Source organism: Tamandua tetradactyla, chromosome 14 (genome assembly GCF_023851605.1).
Source record: "Tamandua tetradactyla isolate mTamTet1 chromosome 14, mTamTet1.pri, whole genome shotgun sequence".
NCBI classification, from domain to species: Eukaryota; Metazoa; Chordata; class Mammalia; order Pilosa; family Myrmecophagidae; genus Tamandua; species Tamandua tetradactyla.
This window is the reverse complement of record NC_135340.1, coordinates 38,213,440-38,230,574: the sequence shown is the minus strand read 5'-3', so window position 1 is coordinate 38,230,574 and position 17,135 is coordinate 38,213,440. Positions and strand designations below refer to the sequence as shown.

At 35.1% G+C, this 17,135-nt stretch overlaps 1 protein-coding gene and 1 pseudogene across 1 annotated transcript; one reads left to right on the top strand and one right to left on the bottom strand.

The window, feature by feature from the left end:
• The first annotated feature begins 796 nt into the window (after positions 1 to 796).
• LOC143655328 (olfactory receptor 4K15-like) lies at positions 797 to 3,738 on the top strand. Its single transcript, XM_077126698.1, has 3 exons — positions 797 to 1,707; positions 3,170 to 3,241; positions 3,552 to 3,738. Exons 1-3 carry the CDS (start codon positions 797 to 799, stop codon positions 3,736 to 3,738), a joined length of 1,170 nt encoding a protein of 389 aa, XP_076982813.1.
• A 3,814-nt stretch (positions 3,739 to 7,552) lies between these two features.
• LOC143655327 (N-alpha-acetyltransferase 50 pseudogene) lies at positions 7,553 to 8,044 on the bottom strand (annotated as a pseudogene).
• Positions 8,045 to 17,135: the final 9,091 nt, after the last annotated feature.

Sequence of the window (17,135 nt, the reverse complement as noted above, 5' to 3'; positions counted from 1 at the left end):
TTTCAGGTATTAAGATAATCTTAATAGTTTGGGATGCAAAACGTAAAATTTATCTTTCTATTAATGCTGTGTTCTGGAATGAGATGTCTGTTTAAGTCAATTTCAAAATCATTCTTACTAGCAATGAGAAAAGTACTTCAAGTTTTACAGGAATAGGTCATTAATACCCATGAAGAGAAAGGCAAAGGAAATCTCATTTCTTCTTGCCACCACCAAGAAGCCAAATATCAACTTAAATAAAGAAACTGAATATTACCAGTACTTCAGAAACTTTCTAAAGCCCCCTTTTGTCCCTTTCCTCTCTTCAAGAATATCTACTTTTCAGATCTCTTTTTGCCAGGTATTTGAATAGAATAATATAACATGAATTCCTTGAGTCTGACACCCCTTAGTCAAATTAATTTGTGAAATTCTAATTCTGTTACCAGTTGCACACTTTTCCTTTTGCTAGGAATTCTTATTTAATTTATTGAAGAAAAATGGCATTCTGTTCCTGCAGATTCTGAGACTGGACTTCTGTAATATCAAATTAACTTTTCAGATGTAGATTTTCCTTTGTAAATTAGTTGCTTTGACTTGTAGTAGTCATCTTTGTGAATGAACCAACTGGCTGAAATTGATTTCTTTTTCCTATGATGAGACAGACTGTTTGTCTTACTTTGATTGGCATGTGGTTGTAACAGATGCCTGAAAATCTGCATATATATTTGAGCAGAATTGGGTAATTAAACCTATGTTCTGTTCATTGATTGATATATTTTTCTCTCCTATACAGGTAAGTGAAGTCCCAAATTCAATGCATGAGACAAATCATTCTATGGTGATCGAATTTGTATTGCTGGGACTCTCTAGTTATAAGGAGCTCCAACCTTTCTTGTTTGTAATATTTTTACTAATTTATACTGGAATCCTGCTGGGAAACTTTCTCATCATCCTCACTGTGACCTCAGATGCCCGCCTTCACACCCCCATGTACTTTCTGCTTGGAAACCTCTCTTTTACAGATATGTGTCTAGCTTCCTTTGCTACCCCCAAAATGATTGCTGACTTTCTGGTAAAGAGTAAGACTATTTATTTTGAGGCTTGTCTGACTCAGATTTTCTTCCTTCACCTATTTGGTGGTGGTGAGATGGTGCTCCTTGTATCCATGGTCTATGACCACTATGTTGCTATTTGCAAACCTCTCCACTACATGACGATCATGAGGCATCATGTGTGTATTATGTTGGTCATCATTGAATGGTGTATTGGCCTCCTCCATACTCTTAGCCAGTTGGCCTTTACTGTGAACCTTCCTTTCTGTGGTCCCAATCAAGTGGATAGTTTTTTCTGTGACCTCCCTCTAGTGACCAAGGTGGCCTGCATAGACACATATGTCATCAGCCTAGTAGTGGTCGCAAATAGTGGCTTTCTCTCTATGAGTTCCTTTGTCCTCCTGGTCAATTCCTACACTGTGATACTTATCACAGTCAGGAAATACTCCTCCACCAGCATGGCAAAGGCTCACTCCATGCTGACCGCCCACATCACAGTGGTCATATTATATTTTGGTCCATGTATCTTCATCTATGTATGGCCCTTCAGTAGTTATTCAGCTGACAAGGTCCTTGCAGTGTTCTACACCATTTTTACTCCCATTTTAAACCTAGTTATCTACACTCTAAGAAACAAAGAAGTGAAGTCAGCTATGTCAAAACTGAAGAGCAAGTATTTGAAGCCTGGCCAGGTTTCTGCAGCCTTTAGAAATATTCTTTCCTTAGAAATCAATTAAATTAGTGCATTGTCACCACATTAGCATTGTTGGTGGTCACAAATGGAATCTCTGTGAGGTTAAAGCATATCAGTTTGCTGAAAGGGAAGGATTGATTGGGAAACATGAATGAAAGAGTAATTATGAAAATGAAAATACAGAACACATGTTAACAATTTTAAAACTCTCTTCTTTCTATCATGGGTGCTTTACTTCTTTGTTTTTGTTTCATACTTCAATTTTTTAAAATAACATCTTTTTAAGATATAGAATTATCTACTTAAGAGATCATGAGAAAATTCCATTTATGTATAAATGTTAAAAAAGAAAAAAGCTCTTCCTATTTCTCATAAGTCATTGTTTTGAACCCAATTTTCAGATGATAGAGACAAAATTAAAAAAAATGTGGTGATTTTAGAGATGAATTATTCTTCAGTAGCATGCCTTTTCATGAGGATTGGTGCCTGAATCCTGTCATAAACATCTTCTCTCCACCTAGGAATTCAAGGTCTCTATCTTCTTTTTAAAAAGTAGATTTTCATAATGACCCCAGTAAAAATGGATGTTTTTCTATATGGACTTTCATTTAAAATCATTGTCAAATTGCCTAATGTAGGCCCTACTGATTGCAGAGCCCCATTGTTACACCTTTGTGATAACAATGGGATTGCACCTCCAAGAATACGTTTGAGGCTAAAATTACTTTGGAATCCCACTGTACATTATTTTATGATTCCCTCACATCATATTCAAGGATTTTCATATATTTTTGTGCTGTTTTCTAATTCCAATCTGAATAATGTTGTCTGGCTCTTTTATAGACCCCACTGCCTAGAATTTCCCAAATGGAATCTATAATCTTAGTTCCAAAAAAATTATTTCTGAAAGAAAGATGTTATATTGTTCAGGATTCAAAACATAAAGTCAAGAATGCACTACTGTCTTGGTATATGTATCTACTCAGATTTATGTAATAATATAATATCCCCAAATTATATACTTTTGTACTTTTCCAATGTAGTATATAAAACAGATGATCTATTACTTTGTTACTAGCTAATTTCAATTAACACAGCACAAAGAGCCATGTAGTAAGGATTTTAGTGCATTAGGTCTTTGAAATTTTTCTCATTGAGATATTTTTTCTGCTCATTTTATGCATTATAAGATTAAGAAATAGGATTAAGAAAGGCTAAAGAAATTGAGAAATTTTCAAAGGTTAGAAAAAGGCAGTGTGTCTTTCTTGTCCAGGTTTTTGTTGTGTTTGGATTTTTGGCATCTTGTCCCAGAAGGACACAGTTATAGAATGGACTATTACCTAGTGTAGAGTAGGTTCTGATCTTTGCATAAAACTTGATTCTCTGCTTAGACTCTCACACTCTCTTACTAGTAATATGGAAAAGTCAGACTCATTATCAGCAAGAATTCTAGGATTCAGACTCAAGAGCCTCCTAAGACTCCTGTAAGATTAGTCATACAGCAGGAGGACAGGTAACTGGAATAAATATTATTGTACATTCATTTGGTAAAGAAATTAAGAAAATCAGAAACAAAACTCAGTAATGCACAAGTATTAAGAAAAGACAAAAAATGAAGGAAGAATTGAAGAGCTTGTGATTGTTGTGGAAATAAGTTAGCCTCAGAAATTTTTATTTTGCCTTGGGTCTTACTTTATTTTAATGATTAAATGCAAGAACACTTATATAGTACTTTTTTATATAAGACAGACACTTTTCAATGTCTGTTCTTACTTTATATACCAATGACTCACTTAATCCTCTCAAAACCTCTATTTTTTTAGGTTTATTCAGGGCTGGTATGATTACCACACTTATTTGCCGATGTTGAGATTGGAGCACAAAGAGATGAAGCAACTTGCCAATGGTCTCAGAGCCTTGATGGCACAATGGAAAATTAAGCCCAGTCAGGCTGGCCAGCTAAGGTATTTTGAACCTCTGTACTCTGGCTCTACTTTCTACTGTGAGTGAGAAAGGAGGAAACCATATACTAGAATTCTAACATTCACCTTGGTAGACAGAACATTAGGTAAGAGAAGAGCCAGTGAAGATATGTAAACAAGTGCTATTTCTCTCATCCAATATGGTTTATTTTTCCCCTCTAGGAGAGAAACAGGCAGACTCACAAATAGTGTGCTCTTCCCATATTTAGTTGTTGAATTTTTAAGCAGTACAACCTTGGAGTACAGTTGCTCTTCTTAAACTCTCCCATCACATACACACATATTCCTACACATTAATATTTCACTGAGCATCTATTATATGACAAGCATTGTTCTTAGGGCCATCCATGTATCTGTGTATTTAACACTCTAGATCCCTGTTTACATAAAGCAGGGATTCGCAAATCCTTTCTAAATTCCAGATAGTTAATATTTAGGCTCTATGAGTTTCTGCTGCACATTTTCCCACTTTTGCTGTTGTTGTTTTGATTTTTGTTTGTTTGTTTCATTGAAAGTGGAGAAATGATTCTTAATAATTGGACTATTCAAAAACAGACTTTGGTCCCTATTTCTCCCATTAGGCCAGAGTGTCCCAACCACTGCCACAGAACATAAATTCTAGAGATGAAAATAGATATCAAACAAAATAGTGAACACACAAGTAGATAAACATGAAATAAGTTTAATCAAATAAAAGAGCTTGAAAATTCAATATATTCTAAGATTCAGGTAAGGCTTACTAAATATAAGAGTAATTAAAAAAAAAGTTTGAAACAGGAGAGTGTAGAAAGCATGTCCGAGGTCTGAGAATTGCAAGCACAGTTGTTTGTGCCCTTCCTCAATGGCACAGGGCAATTAACCACCAAGAAACAAGAAAAAGTTATTTTTATTCAGCAGAACATCGCATAAGTTTATTTCTGATGTAACAGAAATGTTAAAATTGACAAGTTTAATTCTTAACTGCACCAAGTAAACTTAGCCATTTAGGTATTTTTTGAGTTATTTCATCCAAAAAACTGAGGGAGCATTTCTCTTCCACCACCAAACACAATGATTCCCCAATACTTCTATTTCTGGAGGACTTTCAGTTGGAAAGTACACTGCTTTGGGAGATATTTCAGAATTTCCTCACACAAATGAAAACAAATCTGGACAAATTATACATTGAATAGATTTATCTGCAGATTCTGTGCTTTAGAACCTAAATCAATTATCATACAATATAATTTTTACCTATTCACCCCACAGTAAAATCTTTACTGTAATATGGCCACATTCTGTGATCTTCCAGTTAATAGAATCATTTACTGTATTACTTCCAAGAAGGTTAATTATTATTACATATTAAAATTACCAACTCAACATAGGGCACTCTTCATTATTTGCTGATTCATAGGCATATGACTTGGTGTCCAGCATCTACGTTCTTAAGTGGGTGGAATTATTTAATACAAGTTTGAGGCAGGAAAATCAACCTTTTACACATATTAATGATTTAGGTTAAGTTACTGACTAGTATGGAAAAAGAGAAACCATAATGACAGGGACCCTACACATTTCAGAATTTAATTTTTTTCCCTCCTTAAATAACATGTGTTTAATTAGTCATGAGGCAGCTATTTTGGTTTCAACAACCACACTTAAGGATACATCCATAGGACTGATTAGATAGTCCAGGCAAAATGGTTATGGTAACATACCATATATTACTATATATATTACAATAGATGCAGGGCCATCTCAGAAAACTCATTTAAATATCAAAATCTATTTTGATATCTGAAGTCTACAAAGAGTGAATTCTTCACACTAATGCCTTCTGTAACTCAAATACCCTTCTCTTGGCCAGAGGGAGCTGAAGCTTATCCATGAAGGCTAAAGGTGCTTCATATGAAACCTTTCTTTTAAGCTAGATTTGGACTGCTTAAGAAATTGATGCTCAAGAAATAGCATGGTCTTTGGAGATTTTTAATATCTTAAAATTAGAACCCTGTATATTCACTCATCAACTACGTTCCTTTTCTGTATTATTCTTGGCACTCAATAAGACTGTTTAAGTCTATTATACTTTCACATTCTCAAATAAAAATTTAGGATTATAAAATGTACATAAACACCTTGTAAATAGTATATTTGGAAAGATGAGGCTTTCATAACAGAATTTTACAAAATAGGATAAATGTTATGAATCAACTTTCCTTTTAAAGTAAACTGAGAGAAAATGCAAACCCTGTGCACTGTTATAAAATCTAATGGGACATTGTACTGGGCCATCAGTATTGACAATGTAAAAAATTTTAAATATTGGAGAAGGGACTATGGGAAGAAAAGACAAAACCATTTCAGATGTTTCCCATCATACAAAATTATATCAACCAATCAAAGTCACTTGTCTACGTGCCAGAAAATATTCCATTTTATAAGTCAGTTCTTTTAGTTGAGTAGGTCATAGTGACACATGCATTATTAACACTTCTAGACTTCTACTTTTCCAAGGATAGAAGCAATACATTTAACAATTCCACTCTTCCCTAAATCCTTAAACTCAACATTGCAGGTACAGAGTACATTAAATCTGGGCTCTTCTCCAACAGATAAATAATAGCATAACTATGTTCTCAAAAATACTGTCCTGGTATTCTTTCCTATATAGTCAAATACTCAGTGGCCACAGGTTTAGCTACCTGCATTAGCTGATGTTAAATGAATTTTTTGTATCACAAGTCCATCTAAACTTCCCTTTAAGTCCTTTTTAATAAAGTCCAAGAGAAAACATCTGCTTCAGATTTAATTAGAGGGCTTTAACCTTCAAAGGTCTAGACTCCATTTTTAACAATGCTGACTAAAACTACTGTTGGGGTTCACTGAACGAAAAGGACAGGAGGAAGAAAGGTAAATCACAACAAATGTCTTTCAGCCAGTTAAAGGCCATGTCTATAGCTGGGTTATTTATTAAAATAAATTGATCTAACCAGCCCACACTCTAAAAGTTAATGCTACTAGGAACAATCAATAGCAGGAAAAATAAAGCTGCTAACAACCAGCCCACCCACCAGGAAAAAGTAGTTTAACCCAAACACTGAGACTGAAGTATAAACACTACCTCACCAAACTGCCCCATCTACCTCAACCACCAGCAGGGAAGAGAGGAAAAGCTGCTAAGGAAACAACAAAAGCTTAAGTATTTCTTACAAGGATAATAGTAATGGTCCAGCTCCTGAGACAGCACTCAGAAGGACTAAAGGTGGAATGAAGGCAGTGTTTAGGGATTAGTATTCCACAAATAGTATTAAAAACCCCAAGTACTGTGCGGGCCACAGTGGCTCACAGAGTTCTCGCCTGCCTGACATGCTGGAGACCAGGGTTCAATTCCTGGTGCCCACACATGTTAAAATAAAATAAATAAATAAAATAAACTCTATGAATTACTAATAAGATATTGTTGTTGCTTCTTTTGTCTTTTGAATATACAATATTTTATAGGCTCTGCCCTTTAATGTGAAAGCAGTTCATGAAAAAAATTAGCTAAACTTTTGACATTATTTGACATCCTGTTCTTTGAGACCATATATCTTAACTATGAAACTAAACATATCTATACCTTCTCCTTCCATCAATGAAACCACCTCACAAAAGTCAGAAAACTAAAACAATTCAAATATGATTAATGTTTAAAGTACTTGAAAGTATTAAAATTTTAGGGAAAAAGGAAGGAAATAGAGAAGAAAGAGAGAGAAACAAGATAACGATGGAGGAAGCTTTAAAAGAAAAAGGGGAAAAATCAATGGGCCTCTCTTTTATTTGGTGACAAACAAGTGCAAGAAAGTTCATTTGTGATTTGTTCAGGTATCTGTTTTTTGCACATCTGCATTCTGGCCAGAAGGGACTTTGAGGTTTTTCTGTAGCACATGAGCATCTGCAGGTTCTATCTTCTTGTAGTAATTCTTCCTTGCCTCAATAATCTCAAAATCAAGTTCCTGTAGAAATCCATTGCTGACTCATTGCTGGTCTGGACATGTAGATAGATGCTGTCAAAAGTGCCATTTTTTTCACAGACGTTTAAGACATGAATTAACATTTTAGTTCCTATTCCTAGCCTCTGGTAAGGTGCCAGACATCCTTAGCATCACGACATAAAGGCTCATCTGCTTCTGTGAAGGATCCACCCTACAGCATACTGCATGTACTACAATATCAGTGAAACAGGCACGTTTTGCTAGCTCTCCAACCTCCATCACATCCTTGTAGAACTTGTCATTCCTGGAAAGATAACTTGGTTTACTCTATTCAGCCATTTAATATTGTGCATCTCCCAACTTCACCTGGACTTTCATCTTCACCACGTGCTGAGGCCGGCTTGACTACTGATACCAACATGTCATCTCTGCTCCCTTGAGCACTTCATGCCCTCAGGTCTTGCCACTCGACCCTGCAGGCCGGTCTCCTCTCCTGGGGCAGGAAGCTGAGCGGGTGACCTAGGCCGGGAGAGTCTAGCATGGCCATGTGCCTCCAGGGGTCCGCGATGCCTCCTCTGCCATATGGGTGACCAGCTTCTCCATGCAAGCACGTGGGTGCTCGGCTCAGGCCCCTGCCCCAAGCAAAGGTTTTTGATTTCAGGGTATCCAAGGGGCTCCCTCACTAAGGGATATTTTACCCTCACTAGTATGTGGCTGTGTAAACATGTAGACCAGGACTAGCCATCAGTCTACTTATTTCTGATAAACAGTGTGGGTTAGGGGTGCTGATGGTGAGTTTCTCCTCCGCCAGCATGGATAGCACAGGCCTGCATCCCGTGGACCACCCACATCCTTGTGGTCACATCAGTCTTTGGTCCCTGCATCTTCATCTACCTGTGGCCCTTCAGCAGTTATTAGGTTTACAAGGTCCTTGCTGAGTTTAACGCCATCTTTCCTCCCATTTTAAACCCAGTTATCTACACTCTGAGGAACAAAGAAATGAAGGCAGCTGTGTCAAAACTGAAGAGCAGTTATCTGAAACTAGGCCAGTTATCTGCAGCCACAAAAATGGTTCCCTTCCTGAAAGCAAAGTGAACTTACAGGACTGTAACTACTTTATTTCTGTCTTTTTACACTGTTATGAATGTAACAAATGGAACCACTGTTGTGTAAAAGTGAAACATTTTGACCTGTGGGGAGGGTTGATTGAATAAGTTGAATGAAAGTGTCCTGATGACAATACAAAGCTGCAGAATAAACATTAACAATTTTAATATTCTCCTTATCCATTGAGTGTTTTCTTCCTTTTTGGTTCGGTTTCTTCTAGTTGTTCCTTATTTGGAAACTTTTCAAGAGGTAATCTTACTATTGGTTTTGAAGAGGAAAGGAAAACTCACTTATTTATAAATGGTAAGAATTGTACCTTTCCACCTCTAAAAATACCTGTTTTGATTCACACTTTGGAATAAATATAGGTGTTTATGACTATACTGCAGTCTCAATAGATCTATTTATAAATAAACTATATGATACATACCATAGATGACTTATAATATATGATGGACCTATAAAGAGCATTGCACTTCCATATAATTCTTGTTTTAATGATGCCAGTGATAGAAGAAAATGTAATGGCTCTTCGGCAAAAGACAATTACATACACCATATTCTTTTCACATATTCTTGTTCAAAGAGCCTACTTAATAAACATTGTTGATGAATAGCAACTTACTGTATAATCCTCTTTACCAAAGTGTTTTCTGTTTATCTGATTTTGTCTGTTTAAACTGTGTTTTTCACAACTGAGATTTTCATGAAGTTTGGTGCCTGAACATCCTCTCTCCTCTTAGGTCTTCATGATCCCAGTACTCTCAGAGAGGGCAGAGTTTCAGACTGATACCTGGCAGAATGATCATTGTTCCATGTAAGCTTTTATTCAGTTAAACTACTCTTATTAAAATGCCTAATTCAGGTCCAGATGTTGACAGAGTCCTCTTGCAAAAGTGTTTGGGAATACATGTGGACTTACCTTTCCATAATCACTTAGGAGACCATGAGTGCTTTGGATCCCTGCTACTGGTTATTTTAGACTTTCCCTGTCTTATTGAATTCATGCCTTTCCTATTATTTTCTACTGCATTTTGGTTTCATAATGTGGTATAATACAAACTGACATTTTTCTAAATCTACCATCTGTAGTTTCCAAATGGGATTCCATAATTCCTATTATTGAAAAGTAAGTTTTTTTTTTAGTTAAAAGTTACCAAATTGGTCAGCACAAAGAATAAAATAAAAATAGTATGCATAATCATATGTTTACTTATGTTCTCACGCTTTTTAAAATAATGAAATATGCCAGAATTCTGTATTTTTGAACACTTTTACCATGTGATATATTAATTACATGATATCCTGGTAGTGGTATTAATTGCATTTTAAGTAGCAACAATACACAAGAAATAATACAAGAAGGATGTTACAAGCATGGTTTCTTTCAAGTTTTAAAACATCTCCATGACATATTTATTCTATTCATTCTATACATGATACAAGTGAATTTTAAAAAGGTAAGGAATTGAGCAACTTTATAATATTAGAAAATGGCACAGAGAATTTCATATGCAGGTTTTTGCTGCATTGGGATTTTGGTGTCTTTTTTAACCCAGAGAGATGCACTTTAGAATAGACCACTGTCTAGTGTGGAGTAGGTTGTGACTCTTGGAAAAAGCTTGAATCTCTCCTACTCTTCTCTCTTATTCTCTCCTACTAATAATATGCAAAAGGCTTAGACCCATTATCAACACTAAGTTTAGGATTTGGACTCAAGAGTGTCTTGAAAATGCTTGGGAAGTTCTTTCATAGAGCAGGAGCACAAGAGACAGCTAGAAAGTATTATAGTATATTCAAATGGCAAGGAAAGTAAGAAAACAGATAAAAAGAAGCCACAGTGATATGTAATTGCTAAGAATACACACACAAAGTGGAGGAAGAATTTCAAGACTTTTGCATATTATAACTAGTTGAGCTTGGAACTCTTTACTTTTCTGCAGGTCTGTCTTTTTTGTTTTGTTTTGTTTGTTTGTTTTTGATGATGGTATTAATCACAAGCACACTGAAAAATACTAAATATGTATCAAGTACTTTTCAATGCCCCATTCCACAGCCTTCATATACAAAAACTCATTTAATTATCAAATAATCCTAGTTGTTGGTACAGCATAGAGAGGTGATAACTATTGAAATATAACCTAATATATATCTTTTGGATAGAAATTTTAGCAGGAGAGGAACTAGAGTAAATAGATGTGCAAATCAATTTTATTTTTCTTAGACCACTGTGAATTTTTTCATAGGAATGGACAATGAATATTCATCAGGTGTGTTCACAATCATGTTTACATAGTCTATATTGTACCTTGTAAGATAATTGACTTTGTTCTCCTTCAAACCCTGTGCCCAAAACACATACACAAACACCTTAAAATTTTATTGAGCATACATTTTATATCAAGCATTGTACTTGAGGTTATCTATACATCTGTGAAAATAAGCAACTAGAGCTGCTCACAGAGAACAGTGACTGGGAAATTTTTCTGGAATTGCCAGTTAGTTAATATTTAGATTCTGAGATCCACATATGATTTTGGTGCATATTCTTCTCATTTTATTTAATTTACTTATTTTAAAACCCTTCAGTAGTGTAAAAAATAGTTTTATCCAGTGGGTTATACAAAAATAGAGTGTGTGCTAGATTTGAGCCTTGGAGTCGTAGTTTTCTAATTCCTCTTATAGTGAATAATTCTGGTTGGGGACAGAGAGGGGAAACAAACACACAAACAAGTAAACATTATGCAAATTGAATCATATTACTGTGGTTGAAAATATTGAAAGTATCTTTAGATTTATGTAAGGGTTTAATTAAAATAAATACAGTATAAAAGTGAAAGTAGACTAAGGGAAAATAGAAGGCTCATGTTAGAGTAAAAAACTTCCAAACACAGATTCCAGCATCTTTCCTGGGATTTAGAAACCACCCAGATACAATTAACGTACCATAATCTCTGGGGAGCTGTTTTAGTTTGCTAGAACTGATGTGACAGATACCATCTATTGGTTTGGCTTAAAAACCTAGCATTTATAGACACAGTCCTTGTAGTCAAGAAGTCGAAAATCAGTATGTCACCAATGCCATGCTTTCTCTCAGAGTCTATGGTATTGTGCTGATGGAGGGCCTCCATCTCATGGCCATCTCTGTCTCTCTGGCTTCTTCAGACTTCTGATTCCTACAAGCCTCCGATTTCTACTGATATATGTGGATCTCAGAATCTAAAGATTAACTAACTGGCAATTGCAGGAAAAGCTTCCCAGTTACTGTTCTCTGTGAACAGCTCTCTTTGATTATTTTCACAGATGTATAGATAACCTCAAGTACAATGCTTGACATAAAATACCTGATCAATAAAGTTTTAAGGTTTTTATGTATGTGTTCTGGGCACTGGATGAGAAGGAGAACAAAGTCAACTTTATTCCAAGGTTGTGTTGCTTCAATATATTGTGTTGTCTCTAATTAACTGAGCCTTGATTCCTTGTCTTTATAAGACCTACATTCATTTGGATTAAGACCACCCTGATTTAATATTGCTACAACTTAACTAATAACAACAAGTTCAAAAGGTCCCATTTACAGAGTCTTCACACCAACAAAAAGGCAGATTTAAAACAAATCATGTCTTTTGTGGGGTAAATGATTCATTCCCAATAAGAACCAAGAAAGTCCTTTACTGGTGATCATTTATACCTTGGTTGTGAAACCAAGTAATCCAGTGTCAACCATCAATATACACATGTTGACAATATGGTTAAGTATGCCTATATATTAGATTTGGACTTGAATCTGCACATTTTAATGGTGGGCCTCTACGTATTATTTTCCTCTTGGCCAGGAGTCAGCACCATAATTCCATGCATCCCTGAAGATAAGTGCTATGCTCCCACAGACCACCTGCAATCAACATTTTCTGTCCACAGAAGTAAATAGCATAACATTACTGTTATGTTTATTTAGGACTGAAACTAAAATAAAATCAGGAAAAGAGAAAAAATACCCAGGAACTGCTATTTTAGATAAGTTTATAAGGAAGGTTTTTCTGAGGAAGAGAATTTTGAGCAGATATCTGATGAAGTGAAAGACTGAATCACAGGAAGATCAAAGGCAAAGGAAAAGTCCAAACAAAAGTCACTGGGGCATGAATCTGGAGTATTCCAGAAACAAAGACATGTAGTGAAGTTAGAATATGGTGACTTAGGTTCTAAACAAATGAAGTTGAAGATAGAAACATCTAGTGTCTAGTTAACATGGATAATTTAAGATAAGATATCCATTTTTTAATTCAAGGAGAACTTGACTATCGTTTTCTTCATTGCAGGTTAAAAATCCGGGATACCTTCATCCTACAAAAAACAGCCATATCATCAATTGAAAAAAATTATTACAAACCTGGGTTTGAAGGCAGAAAAAAAAGTCTCTAAGACACCCATCACAAAAGGAAAATAAAATCATAAAAATGAGTGCAAATAGAACATAATAATATACTATTTAACCAAAATCAAAAGAGATTGTAAAGAAAATTGGCTATAAAGAGCAAATGGAGCTAAGTTTAAGGGATATGCAATTATTGGCAATAAAATAAAATGTCTAAGCATAAAGTAAAACTGTAAGTAAGCAGTAGAACCACAGATGGCAAGTTTTCTGCAGAGAGTTCATGGAGAATTCAGTCATAGTCCTAGGTATGTAATCCTGGTTCCTTGAAAAAACAATTGGAAATACTTATAGGAAGAAAGCCTACTTTAAGAAGTCTTAGAATTCCCAGAGAACATGTTGATATTGGATGTCATGGTATATTAATGTATTATTGGTGTTTTAATAAATCACAATTTTAGAGGCTTAAAACTATCCAGATTTATAGTTTGGATCCTGAAGTATAAAAACAAGGTTTTGTAGGCACTTTTCATTAGAAGGTTCAGGATAGAAATTATTTCTTTACCTTTTTCAGATTCACAAGGACACCTGTTTATCTTGGCTTGTGGTCCCTTCTTCAGGTCACGCCAGCTTCTTTATCTGATCATCACATCTTCCTTTACTACATCTGATCCTTCTGTGATTACACTGGACACCCATGGATAATACAATTTAATCTTCCATCTCAAGATTCTTAAATAAATAACAATTACAGAGTCTCCTTGACCTCATCAGGTGATATAATTGAGGGCATGATAGATTTGAAGCAGGCAGCTATATTCTGTCTGTCATTCCTGGTGTTATAGATAATATTAGTATGCAAATCTGAATATTCTACACATATCCAAAAACAGTGAAGATCCATAACAGGATCAATGAAATCAACCTTGATATCTGCACAAAATATTATTAGAAAATACTAAAGTTAATGCTCTAAATTCCAAATCACATCTACTGGAGAAAAAAATATATTTGAGGCCAGCAATGTTAGATCTGCAGTCCACTCTGTGGCTGAGAAGCAGGGAGGGGTTGGGTGGAAAAGAAGTGTACAGACAGAAAGAGAGGGCCCATCCAGGTGAAGAAAGACAAGGAAATAGAACTCTGACTTTGGAGCATCAGAGCACTGTCTAGAAGGATCAAAATAAAATACCTGTAAGGTGCCATGATAGAGGACACAGCCTCAGAAGGCCCTGTGTTCTTTTTAGTAAAGAAACTGTACTTCATTACCAAGAGAAGATGATGCTTGGGTTAGGTTGAATCACGTACTCCAATTTAGACATATTCTTAATCTTAATCCACCTGCTTGTGGGTATGATGAACCTATTGTAAATAAGGCTTCATGAAGTTGTTATCTTTAGTTAGGATGTGACCTCAGTCAATGAGGGTGGACCTTAATCTGGATTACTGGAGTCCTTCATAAGCAAAACGAATTCAGACATAGTAGGAGAGAACACCACAGACAAGAGCTGGTAGCTAGATGGAAATAGAATGGAGAAGATGTTACCATGTGACAGGAAAGTCAAAGAAACCAAGGATTTCCTGCCAGCCAGAACATTACCAATTCAGGAGGAAGAAAAATTCTAGCCAATGCTTTGATTTGGACTTCTGTCCTCTCAGATCATGAGTCCTAAAATTCCTGTTGCCAATGCCAACCCATTTTGTATGTATTTCATGCATACAAACTAAGACAGTGACTTTAAGCTAAACCACGGTAACACCTCAAAGCTCTGCGATAATTAATGGAATCAGTTTTTCTAGGTGTTATGAAATGAATACAAACCTTCTAGTAAACAATAAACAGTATGCAACATTCATACAATAATAGTAAAAGAAGAAATAAGAGTCTACTAAACTCACATGAGTCAACTATCAGCAATAAGAAAACAAAACAAAACAAAAAAGCCTTGAGGATATGAAATTGTTAGACATCAGCACACTAAGGTATAAAAAAAGCTAGAGAAAAATTGATGGCTACAGAATAAATCAAAGATTTCCAAAATGCACATAATTGTCCCTTGAAAAATGGGAGGGAATATGATATAACAATGACATAGAAATACTGAAATTATAAAGTAAGAACATTTGCAGGAATCACAAAACAAAATATATCTACAATTTGAAAGAGCTGGATTTTTCACTTGAGAAAACTTGTCCTGAATAGCCAACTCTAAGATATATTGTAACATTTTTTTACTTCAAAGTGCTAATATTTCATCCATATCTCAGAAATATTGGAAATTTGATTCCAGACCACTGCAATAAAACAATTATAACATGAAATTTTAGATTTCCCACCGATTATAGAAATTTTGTTTATACTATATGGTTGGTTTTTAAGTGTACAATAGAATAATTTCTAAAAAAGGCAATATATATACCTTAATCAAAATGTGATGCAGGGCAGGTACTATGGGGGTTCAGTGTCAGAATTCTCGCCTGCCATGCCAGAGACCTGAGTTCAAGTCCTGGAGCCTGTCCATGCTAAAAAAAGAAAAAAGTGACATAGAGACACGAAATGAGCAATGCTGCTGGAAAAATGGCACCATTAGACCTGCTGGGGCTAAAACATTGTTTCCACAAACCTTCCATTTGTGATAAACCTGAATACTATGAAAGTGCAATAAAGTGAAGTGCAGTAAGATAAGGAATGCCTGTACAATATTAGATCAACAGGGAAAAATACTAGAATATTTTAAAGAAAAAATGAGCCAAGGAAACATTGGACTGGTGATATGAATGCAAAGTATAACATTGTAAAATTAAGTCTAAAGGGAGAGATTAGTTGAAAGAATTCTGAGTAAATTTAGCCTGTGATAAAATACATAAAGATTTATTCATATAAAGGGCAGCATAGGGAGAAAAAAGGAAAAAGAAAGAAAGAAAAAAAATGAAAACAGATAAAGCAGATTTATTTCAACTTCTATAATAGGTGGTAGGAAACATCTTCATTTAAAAGTAGCAGTATATTATAGAATCCTAAGTGAAACAAAAGTGACTAAGATAGGTAATTTCTAGAACATAAACACTCCAAATACTGGAAAAATAAAACACTGAAGAGCTGAAAACACAGACGACAATGGTGTAAGAAATGCTGTATATTTAATTCTATACTGCATTCATATAGCATTAAAGAATTGTAGAAAAAAATCAGTTATATAAGCAAATGTATATACGCTTAATGAAGCTATTGAAGAAAATTGTTTTCAGGATGGTGCAGAATGCAAAAACCAAACCTTGTTATCAAGTTAAGTGGGAAAAATATATAAATTTTCCTATTTTCCCACAATTCTGTAAACCAAGTTTTTTAACTCGTGTTGGTTAAATGTTATTTTTAAAACAAGCTCTAAGTAATTTTTAAATTTTTTTATTAAAGCGCTTACTTGACAACTGCTCTTTAGAGTCGACTATTTTTCAGTATTCTGGGAAAGTTGATTCTGACAGATTGTGCTTGTTTTTTGGAGGGAATATCTGTTGGTTGCCAGGTATGTCTTACTATTCTTTCATCTTGCAGAAATCTGGTCACATCTTGTCAAAACTTTGCTCCAACTAATTCATTTTTTTAGCATGGCCATACAAATAGAAACTATTTTTCCCACCAAATCCATTTATTTAATAAACAGTATTTCCTTAAATTTTATAAATGTTTTAAATTTCCTCAAATTAAAAAAATTTCATTAATATTTGTTTCTGCCTCAGGTTGAGTTTGCCACATTTTTTCTGCTGTAAAGTTACTGTTACATCATGTCCCTACCCCATGATCCATTGATTGGAGACGATTCATCATGTGCAGTCCATTCTAGAGCTGAGATTGCTGATCCCCCTCTTGAGATTGCTGCTTAACTCTTTGGAGGTTTCCATTCATATTCTGGGAGGTTAAATTGGAAGGTGCACTTCACTAATATACATAGTTAGGATGGAGAGCAGGAATCAGTTCTCTTCCTGTGACCCTTA